Below are 14,982 nucleotides of genomic sequence, written 5' to 3'. Positions count from 1 at the left end.
AAAAACACTGATTGATCGATAATATTTATGAGGCATTTATACCTTTCGGTAAGTTGTACTGTATCTTTACATAAAAAGTAACAAATGATCGGTTTTCTTGAAATCATGGCGCTACAGCGATCTGTCATGTCACATTTAGGCTACAAGTGCCAAAACGGTATTTATTGTCTGAATTTCATAATAAAATGGACAGAACCTGAGAGCTGAGAACTTTTTTCATATCAAAAGTAACCTGCTCTGTCGCTGTCAGTGTCCTCTCTGCTCCGCGATTTTTCTCTGCGTTTTTCTCTGTGCGAAAAAATGGATGTGTGGCTTGAGTGTGTGAAAAGTGTCGATTGCGTGAGTTTTGGCAGCCCTGACTTTTAGAATGGGGATAAATCGTCGGCAGCGTTCCTCCTTCTGCCATGCGTACATTAGACTAGAGTGCGAACTCGTGATAACAATATCGTGCATATTCATTACAGTGATTTATCGCATTACCGAATACCGGCACATGTCTAGCTGCACCTATAGATTATTGTAATGCTCTTATGGGTTGTTGCCCTGCATGCTTAATAAACAAAACTACAGCTGGACCAAAACGCAGCAGCTAGAGTTTTTACCAGAACCAGTAATATGACCATATTAGCCCGGTTCTGTCAACACTGCGTTGGCTCCCTATTAAACATTGTATACATTTTAAAATATTGCTGATTACTTGCAAAGCACTAAATGGTTTAGCTCCCCAGAACTTGAGTGAGCTCTTAACGCATTATAGTCCTTCACCTCTATTGCTATCTCAAAATTGTGGCCAGTTGATAATACCTAGAATATTAATAAGCAGTTTATAAATACAGCTATAAATGCTTTTTTCTTGATTCATAAGCATATCTATAATGTTTAATAATTGTCTTTTCATACTTTGTTAATGATTAATTAATCATTTCTAAATGAAGTATAGCATTATTTACAAACCAGTTATTTAAGAGTTGTCAGTGGTTCATAAGATCACTTAGAAAGTGTAAGTAAATGAAGTAAATTCAGGTAGTTATAAAGCATTTAGTAGTGGTCAGTTAACTATTTTTGTGAGCTCATCTAAAGTGAGGACTATATATGCCTTGTAAAGCATTTATAAAGAAGATTTAAAGACTCAGATCTCGGACATATTCGGCATGCCTCTCTCGGACACACTCGGCCTGCCTCTGTCACGCGCGATCTCGGACACACTCGGCCTGCCTCTGTCACGCGCGATCTCGGACACACTCGGCCTGCCTCTGTCACGCGCGATCTCGGACACACTCGGCCTGCCCCTCTCTCTCTCTCTCTCTCTTGCACACGTGATCTCGGACACACTCGGCCTGCCCCCCGCCCCACCTCCCCCCCCCTCTCTCTCTCGTGATCTCGGACACACTCGGCCTGCCTCTCTCGCGCGTCTGCGATCTCTGACACACTCGGCCTGCCTCTCTCGCACGTCTGCGATCTCGGACACACTCGGCCTGCCTCTCTCGCGCGTCCGTGATCTCGGACACACTCGGCCTGCCTCTCTCGCGCGTCTGCGATCTCGGACACACTCGGCCTGCCCCTCTCTCTCTCTCTCTCTTGCACACGTGATCTCGGACACACTCGGCCTGCCCCCCGCCCCACCCCCCCCCCCTCTCTCTCTCTCGTGATCTCGGACACACTCGGCCTGCCTCTCTCGCGCGTCTGCGATCTCGGACACACTCGGCCTGCCTCTCTCGCACGTCTGCGATCTCTGACACACTCGGCCTGCCTCTCTCGCGCGTCCGCGATCTCGGACACACTCGGCCTGCCTCTCTCGCGCGTCTGCGATCTCGGACACACTCGGCCTGCCTCTCTCGCGCGTCCACGATCTCGGACACACTCGGCCTGCCTCTCTCGCGCTCGTGATCTAGGACTAGTGTTAATTTTGTCACCTATTTTTTATTTAGTCTTAGTCTTGTGCCAAATGTCCTTGTTAGTTTGTCATATTTAGTCATTCACAAATCTTTTTTTGTTAGTCAAGTTTTAGTCATTTTAGTCTAATTTTAGTCAAAAGAAAACTCAATATATCTTAGTCAAGTTTTAGTCTTTTATTTATTTATTATTATTTCTGAGATTATTTCTAACCATTTCAGTCAAATAGGGTTTCACACTTCTCAAATATTGGTTAAATGGCATAATTACCTGACAAAATACACTTGTTGAATGATTTTTGTTGAATGCAACTTTGTTAAACATGTCTGGTTTTCTGAAGTTGTCCTAATTATTTTTCATTTTGAACACAATTCAAAAGCTGGGGCCCTACAGACTCCGACTGACAGTTACAAAGGTTTTTAAAACTGTTTTTGGTTGCCTTGTGTCTCATTTTTCTGTTCAGGGCAGAAATAAAGTAAGTATACCCAGAAAAACTGAAAAGAATAGGCCTACTGTAGGCCTGAAATAAAACCTATTTACATTCTAGCTTGGTCTTGAGAAATAAACAAATGAGATTTAACAAGGCTAAACAATTAATATTTCTGCTAGGTAACTGGTTGATTTACAGCGTACCTGTAGATGTTTTCCCCCCGATATTTTTTTGTCCGCAGTGCTTCCCGTCAGTTATAATAACACATGATTTTGACCACTTATTAAGTTTTGTTTTGTAGAAAGCCTTTCTTTAAAGTGAATTTTGTTTTGTATAAATTGTATCTTCATTTTAATCAATGTTTCATCAACAAATTGCCTGGATTAATAAACAAAGCAAATATAGTACACAATATAATCAGGACACAAAGGTGCTGGCGCGTGAACTGGAGCGCGACTCATAAATGAACTGAAACTCAGCGTATAAGATACTTGCCCCAAAGACCTGAGAAGAATATCTATAAAAAAGCTTGAAATGTCTACTTTTAAACAAAACAAGTCAAGGTAGAAAGGAGAAAAAGTACTTGTGAACCATTTCTGACTTTTAACCCCTGTTGGATGTGCAATTTGGTAATTGCACCGACTGTATCAGTACTACCGAGTACCGATTCACATTAAATCAATCAGTACCAAATTTTGGTACCTGAGAATAGGTGTGTAACAATACATCAATATGGATCAATATGGAACGTCCATCTGAGCATTTCCACCTAAGCGCACATTTTCGTTTGCTCTCCATTCTGTCTGCCGGTGTGTCTTTGTAACGTTAATCTCCTCAGCTGAAATGGACTCCTGACAAGATTGACTGAACCCTAAATGCGTTCACAAAAGCCGGTATTGTCCACTGTCAAGGCTTTCGTGAGTTCATGTTTTAAGGCAGAAACTGTCTAGCACCCTTGTTTGTTAGCAAATCAGCGTGCAATATTCAGGTCAGGTGACAAGGCTGCTAGTCACTTCGAAAAGTGCTAGCTGAAAGGAGTTTTCTCAAAGCTGACTAAAAGTGATTGATGGATCATTTTAACGAACTTGATCAACCCGTGATATCATCATCAGGGCGTGAAAGGAAAATAAAAGCTGAAACTTCTTCACCGAACCTTGCTAAAGCAGCATGTTACAGTGGTGAGGGAAAAGCTCCATGTATTGCGTGTAATCACAACAATAAAGTTTGTCAGGCGTTTGTCAGTTGAGGAGATTGACGTTACAAAGATTAACCGAGTGTTTTATTATATATTATAGCAATTACTTGGTTTTCTTTAACTCTGAAACACGAAATGTAGTCTTCTGCTTTTGCTAAAAAATAAACTTATAATATATATATATAAACATACTTTGAATGAACTTTAATTTTGTAACTAACCTGTTTTTTTAAAATAGTTATTGTTACTTAAAGGTGCTTTAAGCGATGTCGGGTGACATCACTTCTTGTTGACGTTTAAAGTATTGTCAAACAAAACGAAGGCTAGCTAGACCCTCCCTCCTCCTCATCCGCGCACTAACCCCCCAAACCCCACTCCCAAACCCTTCTTATCGGTTATTGGCTGGAACAGTTTTTCGTGGTGCAGGTAAGCCCAGTTTGTTTTTGTTGCCATTTGTGGAGCCTGGGGTGTCTGCAGAGACCATGTTTTTTTTTACAGTGTGTTCAGGGGACAGGCAGATAGCGGATAGTGAGGAGATGTTTGTTGTATGTGACAAAAAATGTTTTGGCCTCAAAAACGCGTGACATCGCTTTGAGCACCTTTAATCAAAACAACCCAGCTGCTGTTTGATTGATAGTTATCTGTTTTTGCCAATTGACTTCTGTTGGAGGGTGTGCAATTTTCAAAGAGTTAAATTAAACGTTCATGTTATGTATTTTGATTGCATTTGTAAATTAATAAAAATGTATCTGGTTGTGTAAACTTGGCACAAAACTAAAAATTTATAAATCAATCGATATAGCCCTGAATAGAATCGTAATGGTTTCGCGGAATTTTGAGGTATCAGCAAATATCCAGAGATGGGCAGTATTTCAATTACAAAATACTCAGAAGTAATTAAATACGTATTTCAAATACATGTAATTTGTATTTTCCTTAAATAAATCAAATGTAATTTGTAATTAAATAGCCTACTTTAAGGGACTGTCATTTGTATTTAAAATACTTATTAGGGCTGGGCGATATATCACATGAGATTATGCGCATCTCATCAGTAAAGCCGGTTCCTTGATTAGTAGTAAATCACCTTCACTTGCTTTCAGATGGAAGGTATGATGCAGATATGAGTGTTAAAATTAACACTCAAGAGTGTTGAAGTTAATGAGATAATTAAGTGATTAATTTAGTGATGATTGAGCATTATTGAAGACACCTGATGTTAACAAGCAGAATCACTGAAGGAGAAAATCACAAATTGTAAGCCACCGTAATGGCGATCAGTGTTTGCTTTAGTTGGACTCTTTACCCTTAAGCTTTCAATTTAAATTTTGTTCGTCTGCTGTTATTCATTTATAAAAGTCAAATGAACAAAGAAAAGTGTGATCTGAAAGTGTTGGTTATGTTTTGGCATAATCATGCTGTGATCTGAAAAAAATAAACTTATTGAGAAAAGTTTGTTCAGCATAGTTTGGTTTAACTTGTTAGCAACAGCTTTGTGATTCTACAGCATATGATTAACAATATTTTTCATATAATCCAAAATATTTAATAAACATTGTTCTGATCAAAACACTTTCAAATGAATGTATTTAGAAACACAGACATCAATAATCAGCCTGTGAATCTCAACAATGGTCACAATAATAATGCATGTTGCAGTGGCTGCCACCAATCACAACCGATTAATGGCTCCCATCATGCATTGCGGTATGAATAAATTATGATCCGAATTGTCCATGTAATTTACTTTTCCTAATTGAATATTCTGCTCGTCACCATTGTTGAGATGCATTGACTGAATCTTGACATCTTGTGTGTGCCTAAAAGAAAGATTTTTTTAACAACTTCTTTATATTGAAATCCTTTATATTATATCTAAAATTCTGGATATTTATGCAGAATCACAGTTATGCTGTAACCAAAAGCTTAAATCACAAACATAAAGTTCAAATGATGATTGTCATAATTTTTAATTGTCATCATTTTTTTTTCTTTGTTTATCTGGCAGTTATAACTCGGGTACAACAGCCAAACAAAAAAATAAAGTTAATAATATAAGGGTCAAGAGCCCAACTAAAGCAAACACTGATCTCCATAACGGTGGCTTACAATTTTAGATTTTCTCCATTAGTGATTCTGCTTTAGGTGTCTTCAATAATGCTCAATCATCACTCAATTAATCACTTAATTATCTCATTAGCTTTAACACTGCTCTATTGTTACTTTAACACTCTGTAGAGTGGGACCATATGTGCTCTGAGCAGTGATGATTTAACACTTTTTGCTGTGTACTCAGATTTCAGCAACACACTCACATACAAAATACAAATTACATATTTCGTATTTGAAATCCGTATTTAATTACTTTTGAGTATTTTGTAATTAAAATACTGCCGTGGACAGGACACGCGCTACACACCAGAGGTGGGAGTAAGTCACACATGTGCAAGTCACAAGCAAGTCTCAAGTCTTAACCTTCGAGTCTCAAGCAAGTCCAAGTAAATTTTTTATAAAGTCAAGTCACTGCCTTATGTCAAACAAGTCAAGTCGTAGCTTGGGTCACAAGTCACTGGCAAGTCATACAAACGTTTGACGATTTCACTGAATTTATATATTAAAATAAGTTACAACTACAGAAGTTGTGGATTATGTTTTTATTTGCAACATTTTTTTTTAATATATGCATTTCCACATATAGCTGAGTGGTTACTACAATAAAAATCTAAATGTAACTGAAATTAGGCCAACATTAAAGCATGAAAAAATAAATATGCCTCAAACATTGCAGAAGACCATTAAAAGGTATTAAACAATTCACAATTCAAGTATAATTCCTATGCGACCAAAGGCATTCTTCAAACTGGCATCCCCTTAATACAAGTTATATATTTTTAATTATGAAGTTAAAACTGCCAATAGGTGGCTTTAACTGAAAATTGAATGTTTAATCTTATTATACATTACTGTCACTCTATCCTCCAATTTGATACTGTTAAGTGCTTTGACACAATCTGTATTGTTAAAAGCAATATATAAATAGTTGACTTGACTTCATGCCGATCCAGTGAGCATTGTTTCCGCGTGTGATGCACGTACGTTTGCGTTTAAATCTGTTCATCAAATTAACTTAATGTATTAACCAGCATTTATGACCACTGAACAATGCATTTGTTACAGTATATTTTAATCTTTGATAACAGTAGGTAATAAAAACAAAACGGATCATGTTAGCTCTGGTCCAATGAAAAAATATTAACAGAAAAAACTAAGGACATTTTTGTTCATGTAAAATATACCTCATTGTCATGTTCTAGACTTGTTATATTTAGCTTTAAATAAAAAAAAGACCCCCTTAAAATTGTGGCAATTTTTTTCTCTGTGGTGTCAAATTCAAGGTATCGTATCGAAGTTAGAAATTCTAGTATCGTGACAACACCACTGAACACTGCTGTGGTAATATAAAAACACTCTTCCAACAGCATACACTGTTTCTTTTGAGCCTAATTCCTAGTCAAATTAAAATTGTATAGTTGTATATATCACTTGTGATGGTATTTTGTATAGATATGGCCAGACGTGCAGTCTACCAATAACAGAGCGACAGCACTATGAACGCCCACAAGCGACTTCACAGTACAGAGCCTAGCTACATACAGCGACAAAGTCGCTGGCGGTGTGAACGGGGCTTAACGGTTTCGAAGGTATTGGCAAATGTTTTTTAACCGCTAAATCACAATGCTACACAAACCATAAAGCAAAACCTAGCACGGGGGTGTAGTTGGACTCGGCAAGGATTCAGGAACTCAAGGAGATGACTCTGTGAAAATCAGTACAAAAATACAAAGTTTTGTAATTAAATTGACCTTGTTTTGGCGCTGGTGATGGGAAAAATGGTGGCTTCTTCGTTCCGGCTGCTGGGTTCTTCATTTAAAAGCCCCCGCACTTGTCTCATCACCTGTTTTACCTCCATTTCTGGTTTAAAAAGCGGACCCCGCGTAGCGTAGGCTCTTAATGAGAGTACAAATTAGTGCCTGTCTGCCTGGCGGAAAGAAATAAGTTTTAAACATACTCATATTTTAAAGAATGTATTTAATATTTTACGTTACTAATTATCATATCCAACCGCGACCCACCCGCATTTAATCAATGTTATTTTAAAATTGTTTCTCCCACCCCTGTACATTAGAACAGCATTTCCCAAACGGGGTGCCGCGGCACCCTGGGGTGCCTTCTGGCGAGAGCAGGGTGCCGTGTAAACTCCATTTAACATTTTAAAATTGCTAAAATGTGTAAAATAAATAAATAAATGTATCAATCTCGCATCGTCGGAAGCGTCTAATAACAACAAATAATGCACACAAATTTATAATAAAAAATGCAAATCATAAGTTTTCTGCGTTCGTTGAATTGCGGGGGTTCCGCATGATTTAATTCTCGTGCTTCATTCCCAGCGTCCACACAGAAAGCTGCCTCTTTTTCATGGCTTGTTGCGCTTACGGTCAAATACACACGAAACATTGTCACAACGTCCGTCTTGCCGCATATTCACAAACGCATCGGTTATGTCCGTGCTGCTGTCAACGGTAACGCGTGCGATTAATGTTTTTCAGTTTTACGCGTTAAAAAATATCAGGCCATTTTTCCTGCCGACCAAAATTTCGGTCTTTCAAATGTAGGTGGTTTGGCGTGGTAAGCGCGCTCATAATCCGCCGGAGCCACCGCAACATTGCCCAACATAAAATGGCAAACGTAATGCAAGCAGAACGAAACTGCTCGTTATTGTGTGGTTGACGGACCGTTTATCAGTTTGGACCAAAGCAGCGCGAGCCGAGCTTGATCAAGCGACACTGTTACTACACAGCGCTAGGAGATCAAGTAAAGGAATAATTTGAATTTGCCACAGAAGTAATAACATCGCTGCGAGATCTAGTGAGAAACATTCACATTTCTCTGTTATTAACGGATCAAACAGCACTGACGTGGAAACCAGAAAGAAACATTGTGCCATGAATGAACTATCCAGTGTCCACAGATCAGCAACATTCACCATGGATTTACTGTAGTAACACTAACTGCAACCATGGAAGTTTGGCAGGAATAGTAGGCTATAATGCCTTCAAGTAACATTACGTCGGTTTTATTTTGACATTATGAATACAATTGCTGCCCTCAAACTAATCTGAACTAAAATATGTTTGTTTATAACTACTACAATATTACATTTCATTTTTTCCAAGGAGCTGTTTTGTCTTATATGCTCCTAAGAAGAGTCAATTATAGCTCCAGAATTGCTCAAACTAAAACAAATATCATACTTTATGATGTTAGTTTTCATTTAAAAAAAGAATAAAAAAAATTAAATCAAGAAAATTACCAAAAACCTGGTAAACAGTAAATTCTAACAACATAGGTCTATTTGGATAAACAATCTGGCTAGCATGTTGTTTTAGGTTAATACAGCAAATTTCTGTCTAATAAAGCGCTCAGAAATGTGTGAGACCCATGTCATCATGTAAAGTGATCTCTGCAGAAGAAATTAATGATTTCCTAGACTTTAAATGGATGGACAAAAAAATTGATAATATTAAAAAATATCTATATGACAGTAGGCCTATATACGGCGGTTATTCCCTGTGGTATTGAAAATCAATACATTTCAAGGTATAGTATCAAAGTAGTATCGTGACAACACTAGTGTAGGGTGTCACAAATATTTTTAAATTTTCAAAGGGTGCCTCGACTGAAAAAAGTTTGGGAAACACTGCACTAGAATGTGACCCGTTTAATTTTACATTTCCTGATTAAAAAATTACTATCTTGCATTTTTCTTACCATTATTTATAGAAAACGCCTTCTAAAAGGTCTTTCAGTTTAATTATTTATGTGGAAAAAAATCTTATTAGGCATGTTTAACAGGAATCATTTGACATATTAAGGATTACAGTGCAGCCCTCAAATACTAATTCATTGTAATTTTTAAATCTGTATACTTTGCTAATATTCTTCAAACCACTAGGTTTACCCATTTGTCAGCAAGAAGTATTTGTAAGTAAGTGAAAATCATTAAATATAATACATTTTTGTATGACCACATATTATTTTATATTTTTTAATAATTACAGGTCAGAATAAATATATTTTCATTTTTACATAATTGTTTCATTTTTAAAAGTTTTACGTTACGCTGAATGACTATGGCTTGTTACTCTGACTGCCATTGTTCCCTTAATTCCAATGTTTTAGTATAAGTCTGTATCATTAAATTAGTTTTAATAAAATTCTTTAGTAAATGACTGCAGAAGCGAGTGTTGAAATAAGCATTTTATTTTAATGTACTGATGCTCTCTGCCATGCTTGTTTAGCTTGTCACTTTGTTTCTGACTTGCTCTGCCCCCAAAATTACTCCTTGCAGCTATATTCATGAATACTTTTTGTTTGTCAACATAAGAGCCACTTGAACAAAAATAAGAAAAATCCTTAGAACAATAGGACCTTCGCCCTTTCAGGACTTGGGCCCTAAATATGGGTTCACTTGCAACAGCGGCATGGTTTTTGCACTTACTGTGCAATTATTTTGAAGCTAATCCACCTTATTCCTTACGAGCTTACTGCGTTTTGAATTATGGGGGGGCACTTCCTGTTTGGGGAACTTCCATTCAAAAAGGCTGAAACTAATCATTTCAAATCATAAGGTTGCCCTACAAATAAAGCTGATCCGTCAGTTTGACTGGATGAGCTGTAAATTTTCCTTCATGATTTATTTTCAGAAATCATGAGAATAACGTTACACTTTTATATTTTAACGTGACGTTATAACAAGAATATCTATGGCAAGAGCTCTTTTGCTTACTTTTCCTCATTTTCTTTTTTCCCTTTGCAATCTGCAGTAAAAGTATGAAAAAGGAATTTAATTTGATATATTCCATTATTAATTCACTGGAATGCAAGAAGAATCTCTTGGTTTTCTCCTCAAATCCTCACGTCTCTTTCCAATTTTGTTTTCACAGGTAAATACAATTTATAATCTGTCAAAATGACGGAAATCACTTTGAAATAGTATCACGTAATGCTGAAGTTAATGAACATTTTTGATTAAGGCAACATGTTACGTAATACTGATATTACTACATTGATATTTAACCCCTCGGTTATTGCTGTGAAAAGAATTGCACTTTTGTGGTTATTCATGGTCTGTTGAAAGTTCCTTGTGGATGCTTTTATACTTAAATTTCCTTTTAATGTTCGATGGTTGAAGGCTGAAACTAATTAAAGGTAGATTAATGTTCTCATTGTGACATTTTTTTTTAATGTATTGCGTTCATATAGCGAGCCTTTTCACTGATTGTTTACAGCTTAACGGAAGTTACACCCATAATTTGCTACTGCATACTACTGCATTAGCTCACTACTTGGTCTCCAATGCTATTTTTTGCCAAGACTTATATAAATTAAGTGTAAGTTTCCTTGTTAAATTTCTTTTTTTTTCTTCACAGATGGAGTACTGTTGTTAAGGCAGAGCACCAGCTTGTTGTTTTGTTCAGCACAGAACAGGTTCTCTTTGAAATCTTTTTGAATCATTGTTGATCTTTTGTTCTATCAGTGCATAATGAGGGGAAACTGTAAATCAACTCTAAGGTTTTGTGTTCGTTTCAGAGAGGAGAGCACTGGCTGTATGTTCAAAGATTTAACCCCAACACCCTTGTAAAACACAGAATTGAGACTGAACCTGGTCTCTCTGCACCCATCAGTTTCTCTGCCACATGTAGGGGTCATAACGTACACCTGTTGTACTTGTGTAAGTCCCTTTTAATTTGTTCTATCATCTTACCAGAGAGACAATTTTGTACTACTAGCAACCCAATTACTCTGCATTATTTCAGATTTGAATGGCAGCTTGTATGAGAGCGTGTTGCCAGTCAGAAGTTCACCAACAGGAGCTGAAGGTGTCCAGGCTCTACCTCGCTCCCTGCGTCTCAGTCTGCCTCTGGGGGATGAAGAACTGATATCTGGTGCTACTGTTGTGCTTGATGAGGCTCATGTAGCTGTGGTTGGATTCCCCCACCCCTCTGCTCGAACTTGCAAAGGTAACGCTCCACCCTTAATCCTGATATTCCATCTTATTCACTAGGGGTGGTGTAATATTATTTTTGATGTATATCTTGATTGTGCAAGCTGATTATTGACCATGCACTTTGAAAAAAATATCATAGCTTGAGAGTCTGCATCACTGCGTGATGTGGCCTAGTATGTTAAAGGGATAGTTCACCCAAAAATGAAAATTCTGTCAGTATTTACTCACCCTCATGTTGTTCCAACCCCGTAAGACCTTCGTTCATCTTTGGAACACGAATTAAGATATTTTTTATTAAATCTGAGAGCTGGATCACTCCTCCATAGGCTTCTTAAGGGATTGAAACTTGTTCCCCAAAAAGTTATTAAAGACATCGTTAACATAGTCCAAGTGACTACAGTGGCTCAATCTTAAGTTTATCAAACGGCGAGAATACTTTTTGTGCGCAAAAAAACACAAAAATAACGACTTTATTTCAACTATTAATTTCCTTCTCTGTGGGACTTGAGTCAGTTCACTAGTGTAATAGCGTAAGCTTCTGTTATGTCACACGCATCACACGACCAGCGTCGGCCTATAGTGAGCCTACGTGTGACGTAGCACTATGCTATCACACTACGTTAACTGACTAGAGGCCCACAGAGAAAGAAATGAATAGTTGAAATAAAGTCATTTGAACCGCGCGCCACACGGACCATTTATCCGCTCGGCTCAAAGTCCAAACGGCAGCGAGAGCGCACTAGAGCAGATGCGTTTACTCTGATCGGTCTCGCTCACGAGATCCAGTGAGAAGCGTTTGAGTTCAGCGAAGAACACAAATGTATCAGTGATTTAAACAAGTTTAAAGGCAGATAAAACAGCGCTGACAAACAGGAGAAACATTGTGCGCAACGATACAGTCAGAAGGCTTTTCCGTCTACAAATTCCCATCATTTACCATGGATTTACTGTAACGGTAGCCTAGTAATATTAACTGCACCAGGAAATGTGTGAGATACATATTGAATTGTATTATAATATTAATGTAGACAATGTATTAAAGGACTATTGGAATATAATTACAGTATTTAATAATTTATTTAGGCTATTGTTTTTCATAAATACCATAGAAACCATAGTTACATTTTGCCATGATAGTGAGGTGCTATAGGCTATGCCTGGTTTTATCTGTGGTTATGATCTAAATGCATGATACTGGATGACCAATGGTTAATTTTAATGAAACTCAAACGGTCAGAATATTTTAATATTTTTTAACAGATGTTACTGTTTTTGTTAATGAACATACATTTAACATAGTAGTCTTAGCTTGAGTCAGGATGCAGATTTACTGTCGACTCACTGTCAAATATGCGTTTTGAGACAAACCATGTAATATTAATATTGCAGCCTGCACTCCAAACTGTGCTGAACATACGTGCCATCAAAGTCACTTTACACTAAACAATATCCCCCATTTGCACATGCAGAAACTAAGAAATACACTTTTCTATTCAGATATTTATTTAAGGAAAAATGACAATTTTTGAATGTTCTACCTCAGATTTGTGAAATGTTCACCTGTTTGGCAAGTGTTTGTCATGATATGTTCTGACAATAAAGAATAGTTTAAAACCACAATTAACGCTCTGGTTTCTACAACTTTCACTTAGGAGCAAAAATCTGCCTTTAAACTTGAAAGAAATAAAGATTTGACATTTATCGTGATAATTATCAATATCGACTAATATAAAAAAATTATCTTGATAACTTTTTTTTGGCCATATCGCCCAGCCCTATATACAGGGATGCTAATTAAACGGATAACCATTAACCATCGTAAGAATTTTAACCAATTCTTTTTGCATGCAAAAGTCTACTATCGTTTGCTGCATGCTTAGAAAATACACTAAAATGTAATATTCAGAACAGAACAAGAATACAAAAATAACTATAAACAAGCCAAAACTAAATAATTTAAAGTGAAAGTAAGCGGTGTTAGGCTCATGTAACTCATTTGAATCAAAATCATCCTCTTCACATGCGCAAAAATGTGCTTGGAAACATCCCAGTGGAGCGGTGCTTACGCTGAATGGTACGAATTGTACTACTGACTATTCAAACAAAGCAAAGTAATTTTTATATATTAGGTTGACTATTTTATTATTATATTTTATAACGGCTATAATGAACAGGCTGCAATATCAAGATTGCAATGCTGGAATATGTTGTTCGTGTCATATTACATGCAAGTGTGTTTGGTTTTCAGATCAAGTTTATGGACCAAGTTAATTTAAGTAATAAACTAATTATATTAAACTAATGTCAATGCACTACAAATAAAGTGGTTCTATGCCTTTACTTTTATTAATAAAACTTATTTATAAAATACAAGGCTTAAGACATTTATTTTCCTTTAATGCTGGCAGAAGCAATCAGCAATGAAAGGTTTAAACTAAACTATCACCTTACAAGCCCCCCACCCCACACAGACAGACACCGAGAGAGAGAGAGAGAGAATTCTCGACCGTTAACTAAAAAATCCACATCCAAACCAAAATATCTGACTTCCTGTTGGTCGGAGCTAATGACTGTAAATTAGAAAGTTGTCCGGCTCGATGAGAACAATGTACGTACCGAGTTTTGTAACTAAGTAAAACAAAGTTATAACACTTTTTGTTTCTCTTTTCTCGCTATAAATGTTTCCTCGCCACGGCCAAACCGTTTGAGATCAAAAATCCACTGGCAATTTATCATCCTCAATGTCTTGACTTCATGCTGAGTTTGGTGGCCATCGGATGATTTCGCTAGGAGTAGTATATCAAATTCCATAGCATACGTTTCCAAACAACCCTAAATAGCCGACTTCCTGTTGGGCTGGCGTAAAACTTAGAGCACGAAAGTTGTTTGGCCCGATGAGGTCTATATGTGTACCGAGTTTCATATTACAGGCAAGCATGTTTGACATATGGACAAGTGTTCAGACCCCGTTCCAGGGGGCGCTGTCGAGCCCTTCTGCCACGCCCGGGTACCAGCTTCAGCCGGGCCTAATGGCCGCGGGTTCTGACCCGAGTGCAAAGTTTCATGAGTTTTTGAGCATTTTAAAGGTGCTCTAAGCGATGTTGGATGACGTCACTTCTTGTTGACGTTCAAAGTATTGTCAAACAAAACGGAGGCTAGCCAGACCCTTCCTCCTCACCCACGCATTAACCCCCCAAACCCCCCCCCCCCCCCCCCAAAAATCCTTCTTGTCAGTTATTGGCTGGAACAGTTTGTTTTTGTTTCTGTTTTTGGAGCCTGGGGTGTCTGCAGAGGCAGTGTGTTCAGGGGACAGGCAGCTAGCGGATAGTGAGGAGATGTTTACTGTATGTGACAAAAAATGTTTTTGCCTAAAATATTTGCGTGACATCACTT

At 37.5% G+C, this 14,982-nt stretch overlaps 1 protein-coding gene across 3 annotated transcripts in view; it reads left to right on the top strand.

Moving 5' to 3' along the window:
• Window positions 1–14,982, top strand: part of nol11 (nucleolar protein 11) — a 140,150-nt gene that overhangs the window by 61,698 nt on the left and 63,470 nt on the right. For all 3 annotated transcript variants that reach the window (XM_077199108.1, XM_077199110.1, XM_077199109.1), the window contains exons 6-8: window positions 11,012–11,069; window positions 11,172–11,313; window positions 11,399–11,602. In XM_077199108.1, the coding sequence (XP_077055223.1) occupies window positions 11,012–11,069; window positions 11,172–11,313; window positions 11,399–11,602 (404 nt within the window). The remainder of the gene's footprint in view (window positions 1–11,011; window positions 11,070–11,171; window positions 11,314–11,398; window positions 11,603–14,982) is intronic.

This window comes from Siphateles boraxobius, unplaced genomic scaffold (assembly GCF_051911475.1).
Source record: "Siphateles boraxobius isolate OS27281-9 unplaced genomic scaffold, OSU_SipBor_1 41, whole genome shotgun sequence".
NCBI classification, from domain to species: domain Eukaryota; kingdom Metazoa; phylum Chordata; class Actinopteri; order Cypriniformes; family Leuciscidae; genus Siphateles; species Siphateles boraxobius.
This window is presented reverse-complemented; position numbering and strand designations above follow the sequence as displayed.